Below are 15,993 nucleotides of genomic sequence, written 5' to 3'. Positions count from 1 at the left end.
ATTGAGCTTCAGAATTTGTTTTATTTAAATAACATTTTAAAAATAGTAATAAAAGATATCCCTTCTGCACACTGTAGCAGTAGACTGGCAAAGTCTGACTGCCTTTGAACAGTGTGTTTCCCTCTTCAAGCTTGTTAAAATGGAAATTCTATTTCTACAGGTCCAATTTATGAGAACCATAACCAAGAAGGCATAAACCATATGTTGACACGTGGAAAGACTTGGAAAAACTTATAATACAGAAATAAATAAGTGTGCATGAGCAGACTGAATGCAAAACGTGTGTGTAAGGACAGGGAACGCAAGTGCTAGGTCAGTGGAGTTGGATGAGGTTAATTAGGGGAAGAGGAAATGGAAGTTGTGAGCTGGTGAATGGAATAAATTAGGCCAAGAGGAGAGGGCTTGAGCAAACATGAGAATATAAGAGACAAGCAAACTGTTCAGGCTTGCTGGAAAAGACAATGCAGTTGGAGATGATAGATGAGGTGGGGAATAAAGAGAGCCTTGACAGACACAGAGGCAACTTGGATTTGACAGGGGAGACCATGGGGAACTGCAATTGAGATATGGCGTGATGAGAACAGTGCTTACTGCACATGATTCCTGCAGCTGTGTGTGAGAGGAATAGAAGGGAGAAAATGAGGGAGGAGAGAGTTTTGATAGGAGTCCAAATGTGAGGGCTTGGGCAAAGTCTGATATGTTGTGGGAGTGGGTTCTGAACTGGGTGAGAAGTGCATATGAACTGAAAAATGGAAGAGTTAATGAATGAGCAAGACTGATGTAATAAAGTCCCTGAGGGACCTTAGAGTCCCGATACTCTGCATAGTTGTTACCTCCTTTGCAGCATTTTCTGATATTCTACCCTCATTAGGAATCCCCTACAGACAGCTTGAGTTCTTGTTATAATCTGCGCCAACTTTTCATCTCTCATTTCTTCCAGAAGACCCAGCAGGCCAGCTTTGAAGAAAACCTGGAGAGAGGGAAAGTCACAAATCATCCCCAGACTACAGGAGAAACAGACACGGCAGACGGTGCTTGGATCAGCTGTAAGTAAATAGTGGCTGTACCTTTGTGTGTCCAAACTTGTACTGGGTGTGATCAATATCAATGGAAGCAAGAAGTTTCTCAGAAGCCTTCTTGCTGTCAATGAACTGTCCATCTGGAATAGCACTTGCATTTAAAACTTTGTATCTGTTCCATCAAAGAAAGAATGAATGATTAGGAAGATGTGAACATATATGAAAATCAAATGACACCAGAAAGAAACATTAGTAAAAAGAGAGAAAGCAAAGTAGAAAAGCCAATTGTCCATGTTGGTGAATCCAATATGATTTTTCCACGAGCTAATGCATGCTTCCTTTCTATCTGTAAGAAATGCCACCTCCTCTAGCCTGTATTCTGTTCTACCACCACAAGACTATATTATTTGACTTACTTCGTAATATCGACTGAACAGGATACATAGAACACAATGAACAGAGGACAACAGTAAAAACGATTAAACTAGCACAGCATTTAGTGAAATACAACAAAGAGTGACTGGCCTTTGTTTAAAGTCCCCATAGAGGATTCTGCTGGGGAAGCCCTTCCTGCAGATGCGAATGCCCTCCAGCACCCCATTGCACCTAAGCTGGTGCAGGACCAGCTCATGCTCCATGGCCCCTAGAAAGAGATCAGAGTGTGTACTGCTGGGCAGTTCAGCTGTCACACTTGCGCCTGTTTGATTATTTCGTGCTTTTAGATCTTACCGGGAGTTTTGGTTTCATTGGGGATGATACACCGTACGAAGTGGGGGTGTGTGCTCCTCAGATTGGTCATCAATTTATTTAAATTTTCCTAGAAAACCAGGGAGAAGGGACTTGATGAGAAAGTTCTAATTCAGGTTGCTTTTTTGGCAATTATATGAAATGAACCTAGGCACTCACTTAACTATTAAGTCTATGAGGCTTCAGTTGCTCTGTGTTTTAAGGGTCTCAAGAGTTGTAGCCTGCCAAATAACTGAAAGGCCAGAGTGCTAGGGAGAAATATAGCTCTCTGTGGTATTCATTTATGACACCTAGGATCTGTCCTGTAAACAAACTGCCAATTCAAGTAGCATTGAGGCACATGAAGTGTTCTTGAGCGAGAATCAGAAAATAAAAGACTATTGTCTTGCTTTGCCACTAACGAGCTGCTTAAAATCCCTTTTGTCTCTCTGGGTCTCATCTGAAAATGGTTGAGTTTACCTCTAAGGTCTCTCTTGCCTCTCTCAGTGCTAATAATTTTCACAGTACTAGTTTACAGTGGTAACCTATGTCAGTCACTGTCCCAATGCTTGACATTCCTTTCTTGAGTTTATTATTCCCTGGGACCTGTAACCTTTTGGGTTTTTTGCAGAGTCTAAAATCATGAGACTATATGACCTTCTGTAGGTAGATCTCGGATACCTGAGGATGATCCACAGTCTGAAGCATATGGGGCAGTTATTCCAGAAACAGAATAACTGATTATGATAGTGGTGATTTACTCAACCATAGAAAACCAGCATGTAGATATTTTTCAGTATTTCTTAGGTATATTCTCTGAGAAGGCAGAGTTGCTATATTTTTTATATCTCTTATTTTTATATCTCTTTATTTGTCAGTATTTCTTAGGTATATTCTTTGAGAAGGCAGAGTTGCTTTATTTTTTATATTTTTTAAATATATATATTTTTATATATTTTATATATTTTTTATTTTTTGCTATATTTTTTAACTATTAGAATATAAAATAAGTAATGTGAGTTTCTAATCCTGAAAATATGTATAAGAGTGTGTTTGATTAGATAGTGCAAATTGGTATTGAACAGGGCCATTTTCTTGTTTAGGTTATATGTTGTATCTGCATTTTAGTTTTAAAGGGAATGAGACTTAGCTATAGAAGTTTATAGAAATCCTGCCAAAGCAGCCATTAGATCAAATGCTCCATATGTCCCCTTTTAGAAGAGCCTGTTTTTTAAGCCATCCAAGAGAATCACATTATTTGTAGTAATGTTATTATTACTGTTATTTAATCTTTAACAGGTGTTTTTCTATCTTAATCATCCATCTAAATCACTAGGTTTGGCTTTAGGTAATTTTTAGCTATCACAAAAAATTAAATCCACCTCAAAAGACAAAGATGCATTTTGGTGGAAGGGTGTCCTAAAGGATGTGTCTCAGGCTTATTCTCAAAGACGGACTCAGGAATGTTCTCAAAGGGCAATATTAGTAGAATAAAGATACGGCTTTCCACAGGGAGACCTTTGAAGTTCAGCTGTGCTACCTCAAAAATCAGCCTTATTATAGAACCAGAAACTTCTAAAGGCATTTTTGGAATTCCTGAATACATGAGGTGAACATAATAAGGATTAGTGGGTAAAACATTCGGCCCTACAGAAGTATTGCTTTTGCTGTACCCTGAACAAGAGGAAATATTTGAAGTAATTCCTATTAACATTCCATTCCCTCCTAATTTATTCTAAATCCTATAGTTATGATAAGTCATAGAGACTGAATAGATTTTTTGAATTAAATTTGTACTTTACCCTGAAAAGGGCTGACACAGTCTGGAAAGAAGAGCCCTTCTTCTTAGCACCTTTCTTTGCACCGCTGTCTAAGATAAAAAGAAAACCCATTAATGAACGTATCCCAGAGGCTGGAAGGTATGTGAACTTTCTGTGGGGATAGGTTAATTTAAATCAGGGGCACAGAAAGTACCAGCTTCAGCACTAGCATATGTGGAAAAGAGACTGGCCAGAGTCTTCATTGAGGACTTCTGGTACAGCCCAACCACAGTGTCGTTCAGGGGGTCCTTGTTCTTGTCCAGCCAGCCGGCAATGTTGTAGTCCACGGTGCCTGCGTAGTGGATCAGGGAGAAGTGGGCCTCGGCTCTGCCCTTGACCACCTTGGGCTTCTGGAAGTTGGCAGACTTGCCCAGGTGCTGGTCATACAGCTTGTTCTTGAAGGAGGTGTCTGTGGCCTTGGGGAACATGCACTCCTCTTCCAGGATGGAGAAGATGCCCAGTGGCTGAATTCAGAAAAGCAGAAGTTGGTGTCAGTCTATCTTGTCTCAAAAGGTATAGTGGCTGTCATTTGATTGAATTATGAGCACTCCTAATTAAATATACTTATAAAGTAAACCATGATCAAGCTCAAAGTCCTTTTGTTATTACTAAAATGACTTTCCACCATTCCTTCTCAAATTCGATCCATAGCATTATTTTCAAGTAAAAGAATAGCTAGATACAAACTCCAGATGTCAGCACAGCATGTGGGGGTGACATTAAAATGTCTGTATTTATCACATTAACTCACCTACTTGGTGAATTAATGTATTGTCAAAGTTTTATTTTTCTATGAAAAGGACTTAGTGACTTAGAATGATGTTTACTTTATATAGGACTTCCCTGGTGGCTCAGAGGTTAAAGCGTCTGCCTCCAATGAGGGAGACCCGGGTTCGATCCCTGGGTCAGGAAGATCCCCTGGAGAAGGAAATGGCAACCCACTCCAGTATTCTTGCCTGGAGAATCCCACGGATGGAGGAGCCTGGTAGGCTACAGTCCATGGGGTTGCAAAGAGTCGGACACGACTGAGCAACTTCACTTTATATACAATAGTATAAATAACCCAAACTTTATATAGGACATTTTGTATACTTAATCTCCTTAAAGATAGATTATGAACAAGCATAAGCAATTTGACTTCTTGACTTCCAAACAGATTATCTTTCATAAAAGCTCTAGCTGTGTTACCTCTGCATTAATTTTGACTTAAAAAATAGTTATTTCTATTGCTCACGTCTTGGATGATAATGGAGATTTAAAACAAATGAGGTAGTTTCTCTGGTGAAGTAGACCATCTCAGTAGATATGCTGCTTTCAAATTGGATTTGAGTCAGTGTTAGAGCAAAACTGCTCAGGACAAAAGGAAACTAAACTCTCTGGTCCTTATGTAAAAGCTGAAAAGAGGAAGTAATTTCTAAAGTAATTCTCTAACTTGTTCTGATATCAGTCTATTTAAGATTACTGTAATACACTTTCTGAAGTTGCTTAAGACACTTGGGAAAGTTATCCTTACAGTTCAGATTTCCTTTAGAAGTCAAACAGACCTTCTCGATGAGCTCGATGCAGGCGGCCAGGTCCATCCCAAAGTCGATGAACTCCCACTCGATGCCTTCCTTCTTGTACTCCTCCTGCTCCAGCACGAACATGTGGTGGTTGAAAAACTGTTGCAGTTTCTCATTGGTGAAATTGATGCACAGCTGCTCCAGACTGTTGAACTGCACAAAAGCAAATTTCCAACATTAAATGGATTCTTAAAGTGGTAGAATTCATTACTGAAAAATCTTTTATTGAAAATATGTGGAATACAGTAATGAAATAAAATTTGAACTAATTATTGTTTATTCAGAAATTCCAGGAAAGAAAGGATCATTTTTGACATGAACCTTTTTTGTGATTTCTGGGCATTGTTTAAAGCTGTCAGCTACACAGCAAGAGTTCTGGTAGAATTGACCTCCTTCCCCTTTTAAGATTGCCTGGGCAATAATGTGCATTAAAAGTACAATCCAGTGAGTAATGGTTCAGATTTAACGGTGAAAGTAATTTATTGCAAAGCCTCACCTTTTTACCACCCCTACTCTCTAATTCAAGATGAAGTTCATATTTTCAATTTTGGCTGTCACTTTGTTAAGGAAAGCTTTTCTTAAGACCTTTAGTTGATGTACAAAGTGAAATTAATAGGCTAATTTCTCTTCATATCAAACATTTGGTAAATTCTCAATGTCAGATCTGTGAAAGTAGGGAACTGGTGTGGTCTAGCATTGAAGATCTGATGAAGTCTTTATAGTAATCTTCATTACTTTATAGACACCTTCATTTCTATAGATGATGAATCTAATGACCCAGAGGGGAAATGGTGGGTGTCAGATGAACCTGGAAGAGGAAATACTATGAACTGTCACTGTGCTTCTCCTTTTAGCTCCTTTTTCCTCCATGGGAAGGAAGGAGCCTTGTGTATGGACCAAACACTGCAGATCCAGGTTCCTATCTTGGCTTTGCCTTACGTGGCTAGAGGATCTTTAGCAAGTGTGCTGATTGTTTTGCATATGTTCCTCCATGTTTAATTAGAAGTATGTTAGTTACTCCTTCTTGGGTTATTGTGAAGATTAAATGAAGTAACAATTTGAAGTACTTAGTAGAGTGCCAGAAATACAGACTTCTCGATAAAGTTTGGCCATTATTATTACTACTACTATTATCCTGCTACCTCCTAGATATTCTGTCCTAGGTACCATGTTGCAGAAAGCAATGTAGACACTACAGATGTAAATGAATAATACCCAGCATGCTGCTGCTGCTCAGTCACTTCACTTATGTCCAACTCTTTGTGACCTCATGGGCCATAACCTGCCAGGCTCCTCTGTGCATGGGATTTTCCAAGCAAGAATACTGGAGTGGGTTGCCATGCCCTCCTCCAGGGGATCTTCCTGACCCATGGATCGAATCCACATCTCCTGCATTTCAGGAGAATTCTTTATCGCTGAGCCACTGGGGAATACCCAATATATCAAAACCCAGATTGTCTTTCTCCCACTTTTTATTAATCTGAAGATAACTCACATCAAAGATCTCAAAGCCAGCAATGTCCAAGACCCCGATGAAGTACTGCCTGGGCTGCTTGGTGTCCAACTGCTGGTTGATGCGGGTGACCATCCACAGGAACATCTTCTCATAGACAGCTTTGGCTAGAGCACCCACTGCATTGTACACCTTCATGGACAAAGTAATGTTTGTTGGTACTATTAAAGGCCTGGGAAGTGTGTGACTCATTCAGGTTGTGCACTTACCTGCTGCACAGTCTGGCCTTTGGTGACATACTCATTGCCGACCTTGACCCTGGGGTAGCAGAGAGCTTTGAGCAGGTCAGCAGAGTTAAGACTCTGTAGATAGGCAGCCTTGTCAGCCACTGCAGAGACACAATTCAAGAAATGTTGTTTAATGGCAGATGTTTCTTTAAGATAGTCTTTCCATTTTCTTCCAATCCATTTTCATTATTATTTAAATAAAAAACTTTGAATAATTCTATAGAAGGTCAGGCAAGGCTTTCTGTACATTAGAGCATGTACTTGCTAATAAATGATCAATCAGTTACACTGGCCTTTGGTGATTTGTTGCAAGCAGCTTTTGAGTCATTTAGCAACATCAAACATAATTCCAATGTTTATGGAAATACTTTATGTGAGACAAAAGCCAGAGTCCCTGTTCTTAGGTATGGTTGAAAGGTGACATGAATAGACCTTATCTCAATTTTGCTCTTCCCAACTTACCATCAGTGACCAGTTTCTTTATCTGAAAATGTGGGAACTAAATTTCAGTACATGATTCCTACCTCGTCCCCTTCTGAAATGTTGCCAATGACTACGATATAAAAGAGGGAGACAGAATGTCGAACTGGGATGGTCAGGAAAGGCTTAAAGGAGCAGATAACTGTAGCTTCCATGGTGGTTTCCATAATTTCCATATTCCTTCCTTAGCGTATATGATTTTTCTTTCTCAGTTTCTTTTTATCTTACTTGATGCCTAGGTTGTCTGCAGGTTTACATGTAGGCAGCGCACACACACACACACACACACACACACATACACACACACACACACAAACACACACACACACATGTGCACAGATATCTAGGGATATCCTTCACCCCAGCTCTGTGTTTGGGCAGACATTGTATCCCCCTGCTAGATTTACCCAGTTGGTGCTGAAACACACCGATATGCCAAGTTATCCTGTACACCTTCTTGTCATTTCTAAGGCAAAGTAGGCATATGGTTCTGTCTTATTCTCTCTCTGATCTGGCCCCAGGCTGTGCTTTTTAAATACATACTTATAAGTGGCTATTAGGGTTCATTTAAACTTTTTGGTGTGTGTAGAAATGATGGAGATATGGAGATGCTAAGAGGAGAGGGGGTGAGGACAGAGTGCAATATGTGTAATGTGTGTATGCCCTTCAGAAATTCAGTTGCAAAGCAGATGTGAGTTTAGAAGAGCTTTTTATTTTTTCTTGTCATATTTTCTGTCTTAAACCCAGTTGGGGGCTCACTTGGTACCTTCAGTGCCATCTGGCTCTGCCTGCTCCTCACGCTGCTTTTGCTTGAATTTCATGTTCCCATAATGCATTACTGCCCCCGTGAGCTTGTAGATGGACACTTTCTCCTCAGGAGTAAAGCCCAGGATGTCTATGGCACTCTGTCAGGAGAAATGACAGGACAAAAGTTAGGGCAGAAGATATTAACATACTTTGGTGAATTTACACTATATTCTAAGGTAACCACACTTACAGTATGGTTGCTATTATCATTCCCATGCATAATAGATTTTTTTAAAAGTGAGTATATGTCTTACATCAGTGGCCATCAGCTCTTCTTGGTCATCAATGCTAGGGACTGTGATCTCCCCTTGACTGACAAAGGCGTAATCATATGGGTTGGTGGTGATCAGGAGCATTTCTAGGTACATAGAGTTCAGGGGTATGTTTCACATTAAAAGTTGTTAACAAAAATATTAACTTTTGTCTGTGAATTTAAGTTCATTCTTACCAATCAGATCTGGCTTCTTATTGGAAGTGATCTGATAAAAAATATGGTAGCTTCTTTCTGCCTTCAACTGGAAAGTAACTCTAGACTTTTCTAGAAGATCTGGAAAGAAGGGGAAATAGACATCGAATTAGAAAAAATATCAATACTCCTGAGATATTAAATTAACCACAATGTCTTTCTCTAAAATTGGGGATATTACAATAGGCTTCATTGAGATTTCAACTTGATGATTGATCCTGTACTGATGGTTGGTACTGTATGTAAGAATTCCAAATACATATGGCAATTACCCAAGATTCTCACCATTTAAAAGCAAAGAGTGAAGTATGCATGCTCTAGTAACAAATCAGCTTTTCATATGGGTGACTTGTGACCTTTGTCTTATAATTGATCTTTAATATCCCCTCCTTCCTCAACTTACCTTAGATTCTTTGGTGAGGGATTACCTTGGAAACATCTACCAAAGCTCAGATCAAGAACAAATCACAGAATGCCTGCCAACCTGACTCCATCAGTCCTGCATGACCAAGTGATAGTTGGCAGGCCCTGCTACCCTGGCCCTCTGCTGCCTCTCACCCTGCCATCTGCCGAGGGATGGGCCCTTTTCTGAGAATTTGACCTCCTGTGGAAATGTGACCAGTTAGTGTGAAATGCATGTTTAGCAAATGTTAGATACTCTATTTGAACCAATAAATGTGAATCCTTCTGCAAACAAAAAAAAAAAGAGCAAATCACAGAAATGTATTGTAAACCTGTAGATAACATATAGGAACCCATGAATAGTCCTACTGTTTGTCCTGGAAAAAATGCCATAGTTGCTTCTGAGACTGGAATTCCAGAATATGCTGCAGATCCATCAGTCTGAAACTGAGGTAAGCAGAGCACACAGACATTGTGGAGAATTATGGCATTAGCTCACGAGTGGTACTGGCAAGCAGGCTCAGGGCTCACCACATGTTGAAAATATTCCTGCAAATGACATCCCTGGTTTATCTGTTTGAGTTTCAATGGTTGTGTTACTCACATGTTTCAATATCAGCAGAAGCCAGTTTCCCTGTGGTCCCGAAGTGGATCCTGATGAATTTACCCTTGCAAGTGAAAAAGACAATGTTACATACAAAACAGCATATGAATAAGAAGAGACTGAACTAACGACTGAGACATGCCTTTACGGGCATTTAAGGCCTGAGAAAACCCTCTGTGACCCAGAGACTCACAAAGCGAGAGGAGTTGTCATTCCTCACGGTCTTGGCGTTGCCAAAGGCCTCCAGCAGTGGGTTGGCACTGATGATCTGATCCTCCAGAGTCCCCTGCAGAGAAACACAAGAGCAGAAACACAAGAAGTCCGGGGCTTCCTGAGCACCCTGCCCATCATGATTCTCATATGCCCATCAGACCCACCTGCATTTTGCCAGGTTCCTCCTTCTTCTTCTCCCCAGTGACTGCAATTGTTGCAAAGTACTGGATGACACGCTTCGTGTTCACAGTCTTTCCTGCCCCGGATTCTCCGCTGTCAAATAAAAACCAGAGAAGAGATCAGAACTACAGCTCACACTGTCAACATCTAAGACAATCACCACCAATCAGAGAAGAAGGAAAAATCACCTACGTGATCAGGATGGACTGGTTCTCACGATCTGTGAAAGAGAAATCAAGACCATCATTTTTTAAAATAGTTCACATTCACTATGAAGATTATTGACTGTTCAGATTAAATACAGTTTATTCTTTTTAACATTTTGAAGATATTGCCTGTGATTTTGGCTTTGTGTGTAGCTCCCAGACAGTACTTGCCTCTTGGAATAAAATTTGTGAAAATGAGAGGCAAAGAATCATCTGTTTCTTCTGATATTTTATTACTTTAAAAACTTATAGGAAATTTCAAACCTATACAAAGGTAGAGACAATACTGTTAAAAGCTCCTGTGTACCTATATATACAGCGTTTCAATAGTTACTATATGGCCAATTTTATATAATCTATATTCCCATCCCAAGCTCAGTTAGTTTAAAGAAAATTCCAGGCATCACATACTTTCATCTGTAGCTATTTCAGTAAGAATCAGAATTCTGAAATTTCATTTAACAGATAAAGAAAGGAACCCAGGGAGGAATAAGTGATTTTTCTGATAGTTACATCGTTTGTTAAGATATTTCAGTCTTCTTGACTTCTGGTTTATATATTTTTCTGCTGTTTGGCCTCCTCCCAGCTCTTGATATTAACTTGACTGCTGGTAGACTAAAAAAGGAAGGGATCTGGAATTGTATTAATAACTGTTGGTGTTCATTTCCTTTTATTTCTCTTTTATACACATTTCTAAGTAATGCAAAAACTGTCACTCTATATGACTGATATGTTGGATTTATATCAATTTCCTGATTTGTTAAATTTTTAATTCTGTACTGATAGATTCTAGAGCATTCTCAAATCTAAAAAAACCTAGTCAGAGAAATAGATACAAGATGGATGCTATTTAGATGTGCATATAGACTTCAGAGAACTTTAAAGCTCTGTTTAGGGAAGTAGAGACAGATTTTGAAACATATTCAGATTGATTTCTTTTTCCAATAGAAGAAAAATCAAGAAAGATCATGTCACAGCTAGTGGGAACATAGATAAGAAAACAATGTTTTAGTCTCTAACCTGGTCAGATGCTGCAGTTTTGCATGGTTTTATATCAAAATCATGTTTGGAGATAAGTAATCTTGAATTTGGAGCAGCCCCAAAACCTGGGGGAGTGGAGACCTTGGTAGAGGTGGTGGTATACATACCAGTGTAAATGCAACTGCTGCGTGTTAAAACCTCTGGAATGAGCCTGAATTTGGATAATTTCTGGAAGGTAGCTAGGTTCTGTTGACAACCAAAGAACAGTTTACTAGCATGAAATCCTTGTAGAACTGCTGGCCAGTTTGTAATGCAAGATTTGTATTTTATCCCTTTCTCTTCTCCTTTAAAAGACAATTTAAAAACAGTGCAACAAAACAAACAAAAAAGAAACCAAAATGGAACAAAACCTTCTCCAGTTTCTAATATCTCATGGAACAACAGGAAACTCAGGAATTTAGAATATTTCCAAAGGCAGTACATTTGGTGTATGCCAATAAAAGTTTTAATGCTATATTTGGGCCTGCAATTTGTATCAAAGCTGTTTGTTTATGTCTTGATAAGACAGGAGCAAGAGACTTTGATATAAATTTAAAAAAAAATGTTTTCAAAGAAAGATGGATTTCTATTTTCTTCCATTCTAGTAGGAAAATGCTTCAAAATATTTGGGAGGGAAGTCACAGTTCTTTCTTTACTCATGTTCTATCTCAAATGCTGGCAGTGTTAGCTGTATCTATTACAGATAAAGGAATTCACAATGCTTTCCAGCTATGGCTGGTAAGTATTTTCCTTATTGCTGTGGATGTGAATATTCTAAAAAATATATTTGAACTTTTTTTCTCTCCAAATCAGAAAGTAAAAAATATGGAAAAGCAACATATATGTTTATAGAGGTCTGCTAATTGTTTCAACTAGGCTTCTGGTTACTAGCTGGGTTAGCCTTGGGCAGGTCAGTGAACTCAGTGACTAGCTTCAGTTTACTCATCTGTAGAGAGGCTGTGGGGAAGATTATGTGACGTTACAGCACTGAAAGTTTCTTGAAAACAGTGAGGCCCTGTGTGGTTGCAACGTATTATTGTAATCAAAGCCCAAAGTCTACTTGTTCATTCAAGATTCCGTTTCCACATTTCTGTAAATAGATGCATCACTCACTCACCAGTCAGCATGAACTGATAGGCGTTGTCAGAGATGGAGAAGATGTGGGGCGGGGCCTCCTGGCGCTTCTTGCCCCTGTAGGCCGCCACCACCTCGGGGTTGTACACCGGCAGCCACTTGTAGGGGTTGACGGTGACACAGAAGAGGCCTGAGTAGGTCTAAAAAAATCAGAACACTCAACATGTGGGATTTGATTCTACTTGGAGAGATAGATGAAATAAAGAGAGGTTGAAGGGTGCTCACGTAGATCATCCAGGCTGCATAACGCTCTTTGAGGTTGTACAGCACGCCGGGCTCATGCAGGTGGGTCATCATGGCCATGTCCTCGATCTTATCATATTTGGGAGGGTTCATGGGGAAGACTTGGTCTTCTCTGACAGTGAGAGTCTGGCAAGTAAAGTGAGAGTCAAGTTTGTATTAATGGTTGGAGGTAGGATTTATGTGTATCTGCTTTGGTTATAAGACTATGATTGTGGGCACTTCCCGTTATATTATTCAGTGTCCTTTAAATAAAAGCACAAAAATGTATTCATCTTAGAGTTTGATGATAAAAAAAATCTGTTTCCTATGATGAGCTAGAATACATCCTACTCTTTAAGATATACTTTTTTCCTCCCACATTTTCATGTCCCTGGTTTATTTATCAGTTTATATCATTTTACTTCAATGGGTTTAATTTTTTATTTCTCCTTGCCATTTATTATAAGAAACTTCAATTTGGGAGGAAGTAATGGGAAGATTAATACATTATTTACCTAAATAGATAACAATTCTTTTGATAGAAACTAGTTTTTATTTCTCCCAAGTTTGGAGATTTAGACAGGGAAGTGAATAATTGAAGGGAAATGCTGGAGGCTGACTAGTGGCTTAAAGTTCTTTTGGTGGTTGGGAAAGGGAGAAGTGAGAATTTCTTTTACCTTCCAAATCTAATGTCTGTTAATGGACTGGAAGGGTGTCTGGATTGGCAATAGACTTGGAAATTGTGAGCAAGGAAGCCTTCAACTTGAAGTGAGGAGATGGAGAAATAAAACGGGAAGGATTTTCTCCTTATGTTTTTACTTACTGCTCCACGTTCTGTCTTTACAGTTACTTTCCCCCCTTCCTTGCTTTGTATGATGCTCTTCACATAGGATTCCTTGGGCTCTGCCACAAAGACTGATGTTTTAGCATCAAAGGGCTTGTTTTGGGCTTCAATCCGCTCCTTTTCTGATTTTCGAAGATAGGGAGCAGCTTCGCCAAAAACAGCCATCTCAGCGTCTGAACTCGCACTCATGGTTGCGATTTATTTAGAGAGAATTCTACCTTGGGGAAAGAATGGGAGAGAGGAAAAAGAGAAACCAGAAGTTATATACATGTGAGAAAAAAAACTGAAATGAAAGAAATATTGAGGTTCCATCCCCAGCCTGGACTGTAATTGTTCTTCCAACCTGTGTTGACCAGCGTTCTATTAAGTATTAATAACACTAGCACAGGGCTGGTTTGGAATGAGATTGCAATTTGAGGCTTCATTTTTGGGGCTTTGAAAATTTCCTTCCCAGATGGCAAGTCTTGATCCTCAGGGCTAGGGCACCTACAGCTGAGTGAGAATGGAATCCTTGCCTGTTTTAATCTCTAAACTCTAATAATATCTATAGCTAAGACTGTTGTTGATGGATTGTTTTATAGCAACTGTCATTCTTTAATCCTCAGATGCATAATGTTTGCATCTGCCATTTGCTGGGACGATCATAGTGTTAGGAGGGAAAGTTTGTCTTGTGCAAATGAAAGTTGATATCTTCCAAGCAACCCAAAAACATTTTTACCTTTTAGATGCCCTTTTTTTTTTTTTTCTCTTGTAAGCCAAATAACTCTTTTTAACATCCACTTTATGTTAAACATCTCTTGGTGGGTCATTAACCTCATAAGAAATCATTACCACTCTAGGGTTTTTTTTTTTTTTTTTTTAAATATATCATTTGGCTTGTTACCAAGAGACTTAGCATTGCCTTAATTTCAAAATCTCTTTTAACATTCTCCTTCTGGCATGAAGGATTTGAACTGTCAGTTAACAGATCTAAGCACAGGGGAATGAGAGCTTCAGCATGAAGAAGGTGTTTCATCCTGCATAAATTCTGCAGGCTTCGTTTCTCTTCATCCAGAAAAAGAAAAGACAAAAATGTAAGAGTTTATCACATGCATATGAGCCATTGTCCTCTGTTGATAGATATGTGTCTCAGCATTGGCTCATTACTTTGATTGGGTCTTTTCTTTACTCTCAGGCAGTGAATTACTTGGGGGAAGGGCCAGAATCTCTCCTTCTAATTTAAAGTGTGATAGATAACACTCTGTGGGTGTAATTCTTGGGATTTTTTTAAAACAAACAGTAACAAATCTTTTTAAAAACTACAGTGAATCATGAAAAAGTAGCTAAAATACTATGGTTTTAGGAAGATGTTCGTTTCTGTTTACATGTTTTAGAGTAAGAATTTTTGCAGGTATTTAAAAAATACTGGGTAAAACACCCAAGTATTCAACGCTTGTCAGTAGAAGGAGGTTGGCATGGAGTAGTCCATTGCCCCTGGCAGTTGTTAATTGCAGCTGAGAACTCACTGTCAAAATTCATTCTTTCCCAAATGGTCCTTTAATCCTGGAACTCAGATGAGGGTGGTCTCTGAGAATAAGACATTTGGAAGAAGTGATTTCCCAGCATTTGTAAACAGACATTTGGAAGTACAACATATTTACATAACTGCAAAATATAAGGAAATGGTGTATAATGAAGAGCTGTCCCCAGCTTTGTTAGGCTACATCCCTTCTGTCATCAATAAATGAATAAAGCGAAGTCTTACCTCTGGATTCTAGATGAAGGTGCAGATTCAGGAGCCTCTAACACTGTAAAACAGTAAGTTTCTTTTTAGTGAAGCTCTGAAATTCCAGTAGGATAGTTACAGAATTAAAACTTGCCTGGTCTAAAGCATGACTTCATGAAAATAAAAGTCAGAGCTGGGAGGAACAGTTTCATCCTCAGAGATGGGCTGCGGGGTAAGCTGTTTCTGTCCCCTGGAGCCCTGCAGGTCCCAAGGCCCCCATTCACTTACCTCTGGGTCCTTGGTGGAGATGTAGCAGAAGGGCTCATCGTGCTTATATAGGAGCTGGTGTGCTGATCCTGCAGCTTGCTCCTCTTTGTTAGGGCAAGACATTTGGCAGCGTGAACCCTCAGAATAATTTGTTCTGACATTTGTCATGTTTGGATATAATTAGAAGTATTCATATCATTTTGAGTATGTGAACCAATCTCCTATAAATAATGTGACAGGGACCAATCTGCCGGCAGAGAATGCTTTCTTGTGTGCTGGGAAGGTAATCTTTGACAGTGCCTGGTGGGGCCTCAAAGTAAGTTCCTAAGAGCTATATTTGATTTGGCAAACTCTCACACATGCCTGTGGTAACCCAATGATCACAGCCTCAGTGAGCATTGCTTTCAGAGCCCTAACCACGTTTTCCTTCTTTGTTACCATAGGAACTCCCACCTCCTTCACTACCTTGGGTCACTGCCAAGGCTCACCCTTGGAGTCTGGGCTTGGGCAGCAAGGCCAAGGTGAGAGAAGATTCTATACTGAATCCCTACCGTTAAGTCAGTGCTCATCCACCCA

At 39.4% G+C, this 15,993-nt stretch overlaps 1 protein-coding gene across 3 annotated transcripts in view; it reads right to left on the bottom strand.

The window, feature by feature from the left end:
* LOC145541565 (myosin-8) overlaps nt 1-15,720 on the bottom strand; it is a 29,762-nt gene extending 14,042 nt beyond the window's left edge. Inside the window, exons 1-21 of one of the 3 annotated variants that reach the window (XM_081578283.1) lie at nt 15,439-15,720; nt 15,190-15,232; nt 13,425-13,659; nt 12,605-12,748; nt 12,363-12,519; nt 10,212-10,239; nt 10,004-10,112; nt 9,820-9,912; nt 9,627-9,690; nt 8,603-8,701; nt 8,409-8,512; nt 8,114-8,252; nt 6,850-6,968; nt 6,623-6,772; nt 5,110-5,280; nt 3,720-4,029; nt 3,548-3,615; nt 1,749-1,836; nt 1,545-1,662; nt 1,068-1,191; nt 834-970 (exon numbers count right to left, since the gene is read on the bottom strand). In XM_081578283.1, the coding sequence (XP_081434409.1) occupies nt 834-970; nt 1,068-1,191; nt 1,545-1,662; nt 1,749-1,836; nt 3,548-3,615; nt 3,720-4,029; nt 5,110-5,280; nt 6,623-6,772; nt 6,850-6,968; nt 8,114-8,252; nt 8,409-8,512; nt 8,603-8,701; nt 9,627-9,690; nt 9,820-9,912; nt 10,004-10,112; nt 10,212-10,239; nt 12,363-12,519; nt 12,605-12,748; nt 13,425-13,634 (2,432 nt within the window). In that variant the 5' untranslated portion in view covers nt 13,635-13,659; nt 15,190-15,232; nt 15,439-15,720. Of the gene's footprint in view, nt 1-833; nt 971-1,067; nt 1,192-1,544; nt 1,663-1,748; nt 1,837-3,547; nt 3,616-3,719; nt 4,030-5,109; nt 5,281-6,622; nt 6,773-6,849; nt 6,969-8,113; nt 8,253-8,408; nt 8,513-8,602; nt 8,702-9,626; nt 9,691-9,819; nt 9,913-10,003; nt 10,113-10,211; nt 10,240-12,331; nt 12,520-12,604; nt 12,749-13,424; nt 13,664-15,189; nt 15,233-15,438 lie in introns of all 3 variants that reach the window. The other 2 variants (XM_081578284.1, XM_081578285.1) reach the window with 2 other exon arrangements.
* Between the last annotated feature and the right edge of the window lie 273 nt (nt 15,721-15,993).

This window comes from Giraffa tippelskirchi, chromosome 3 (genome assembly GCF_054371585.1).
Source record: "Giraffa tippelskirchi isolate mGirTip1 chromosome 3, T2T-mGirTip1v1.2.pri, whole genome shotgun sequence".
In the NCBI taxonomy this organism is placed as follows: domain Eukaryota; kingdom Metazoa; phylum Chordata; class Mammalia; order Artiodactyla; family Giraffidae; genus Giraffa; species Giraffa tippelskirchi.
This window is presented reverse-complemented; position numbering and strand designations above follow the sequence as displayed.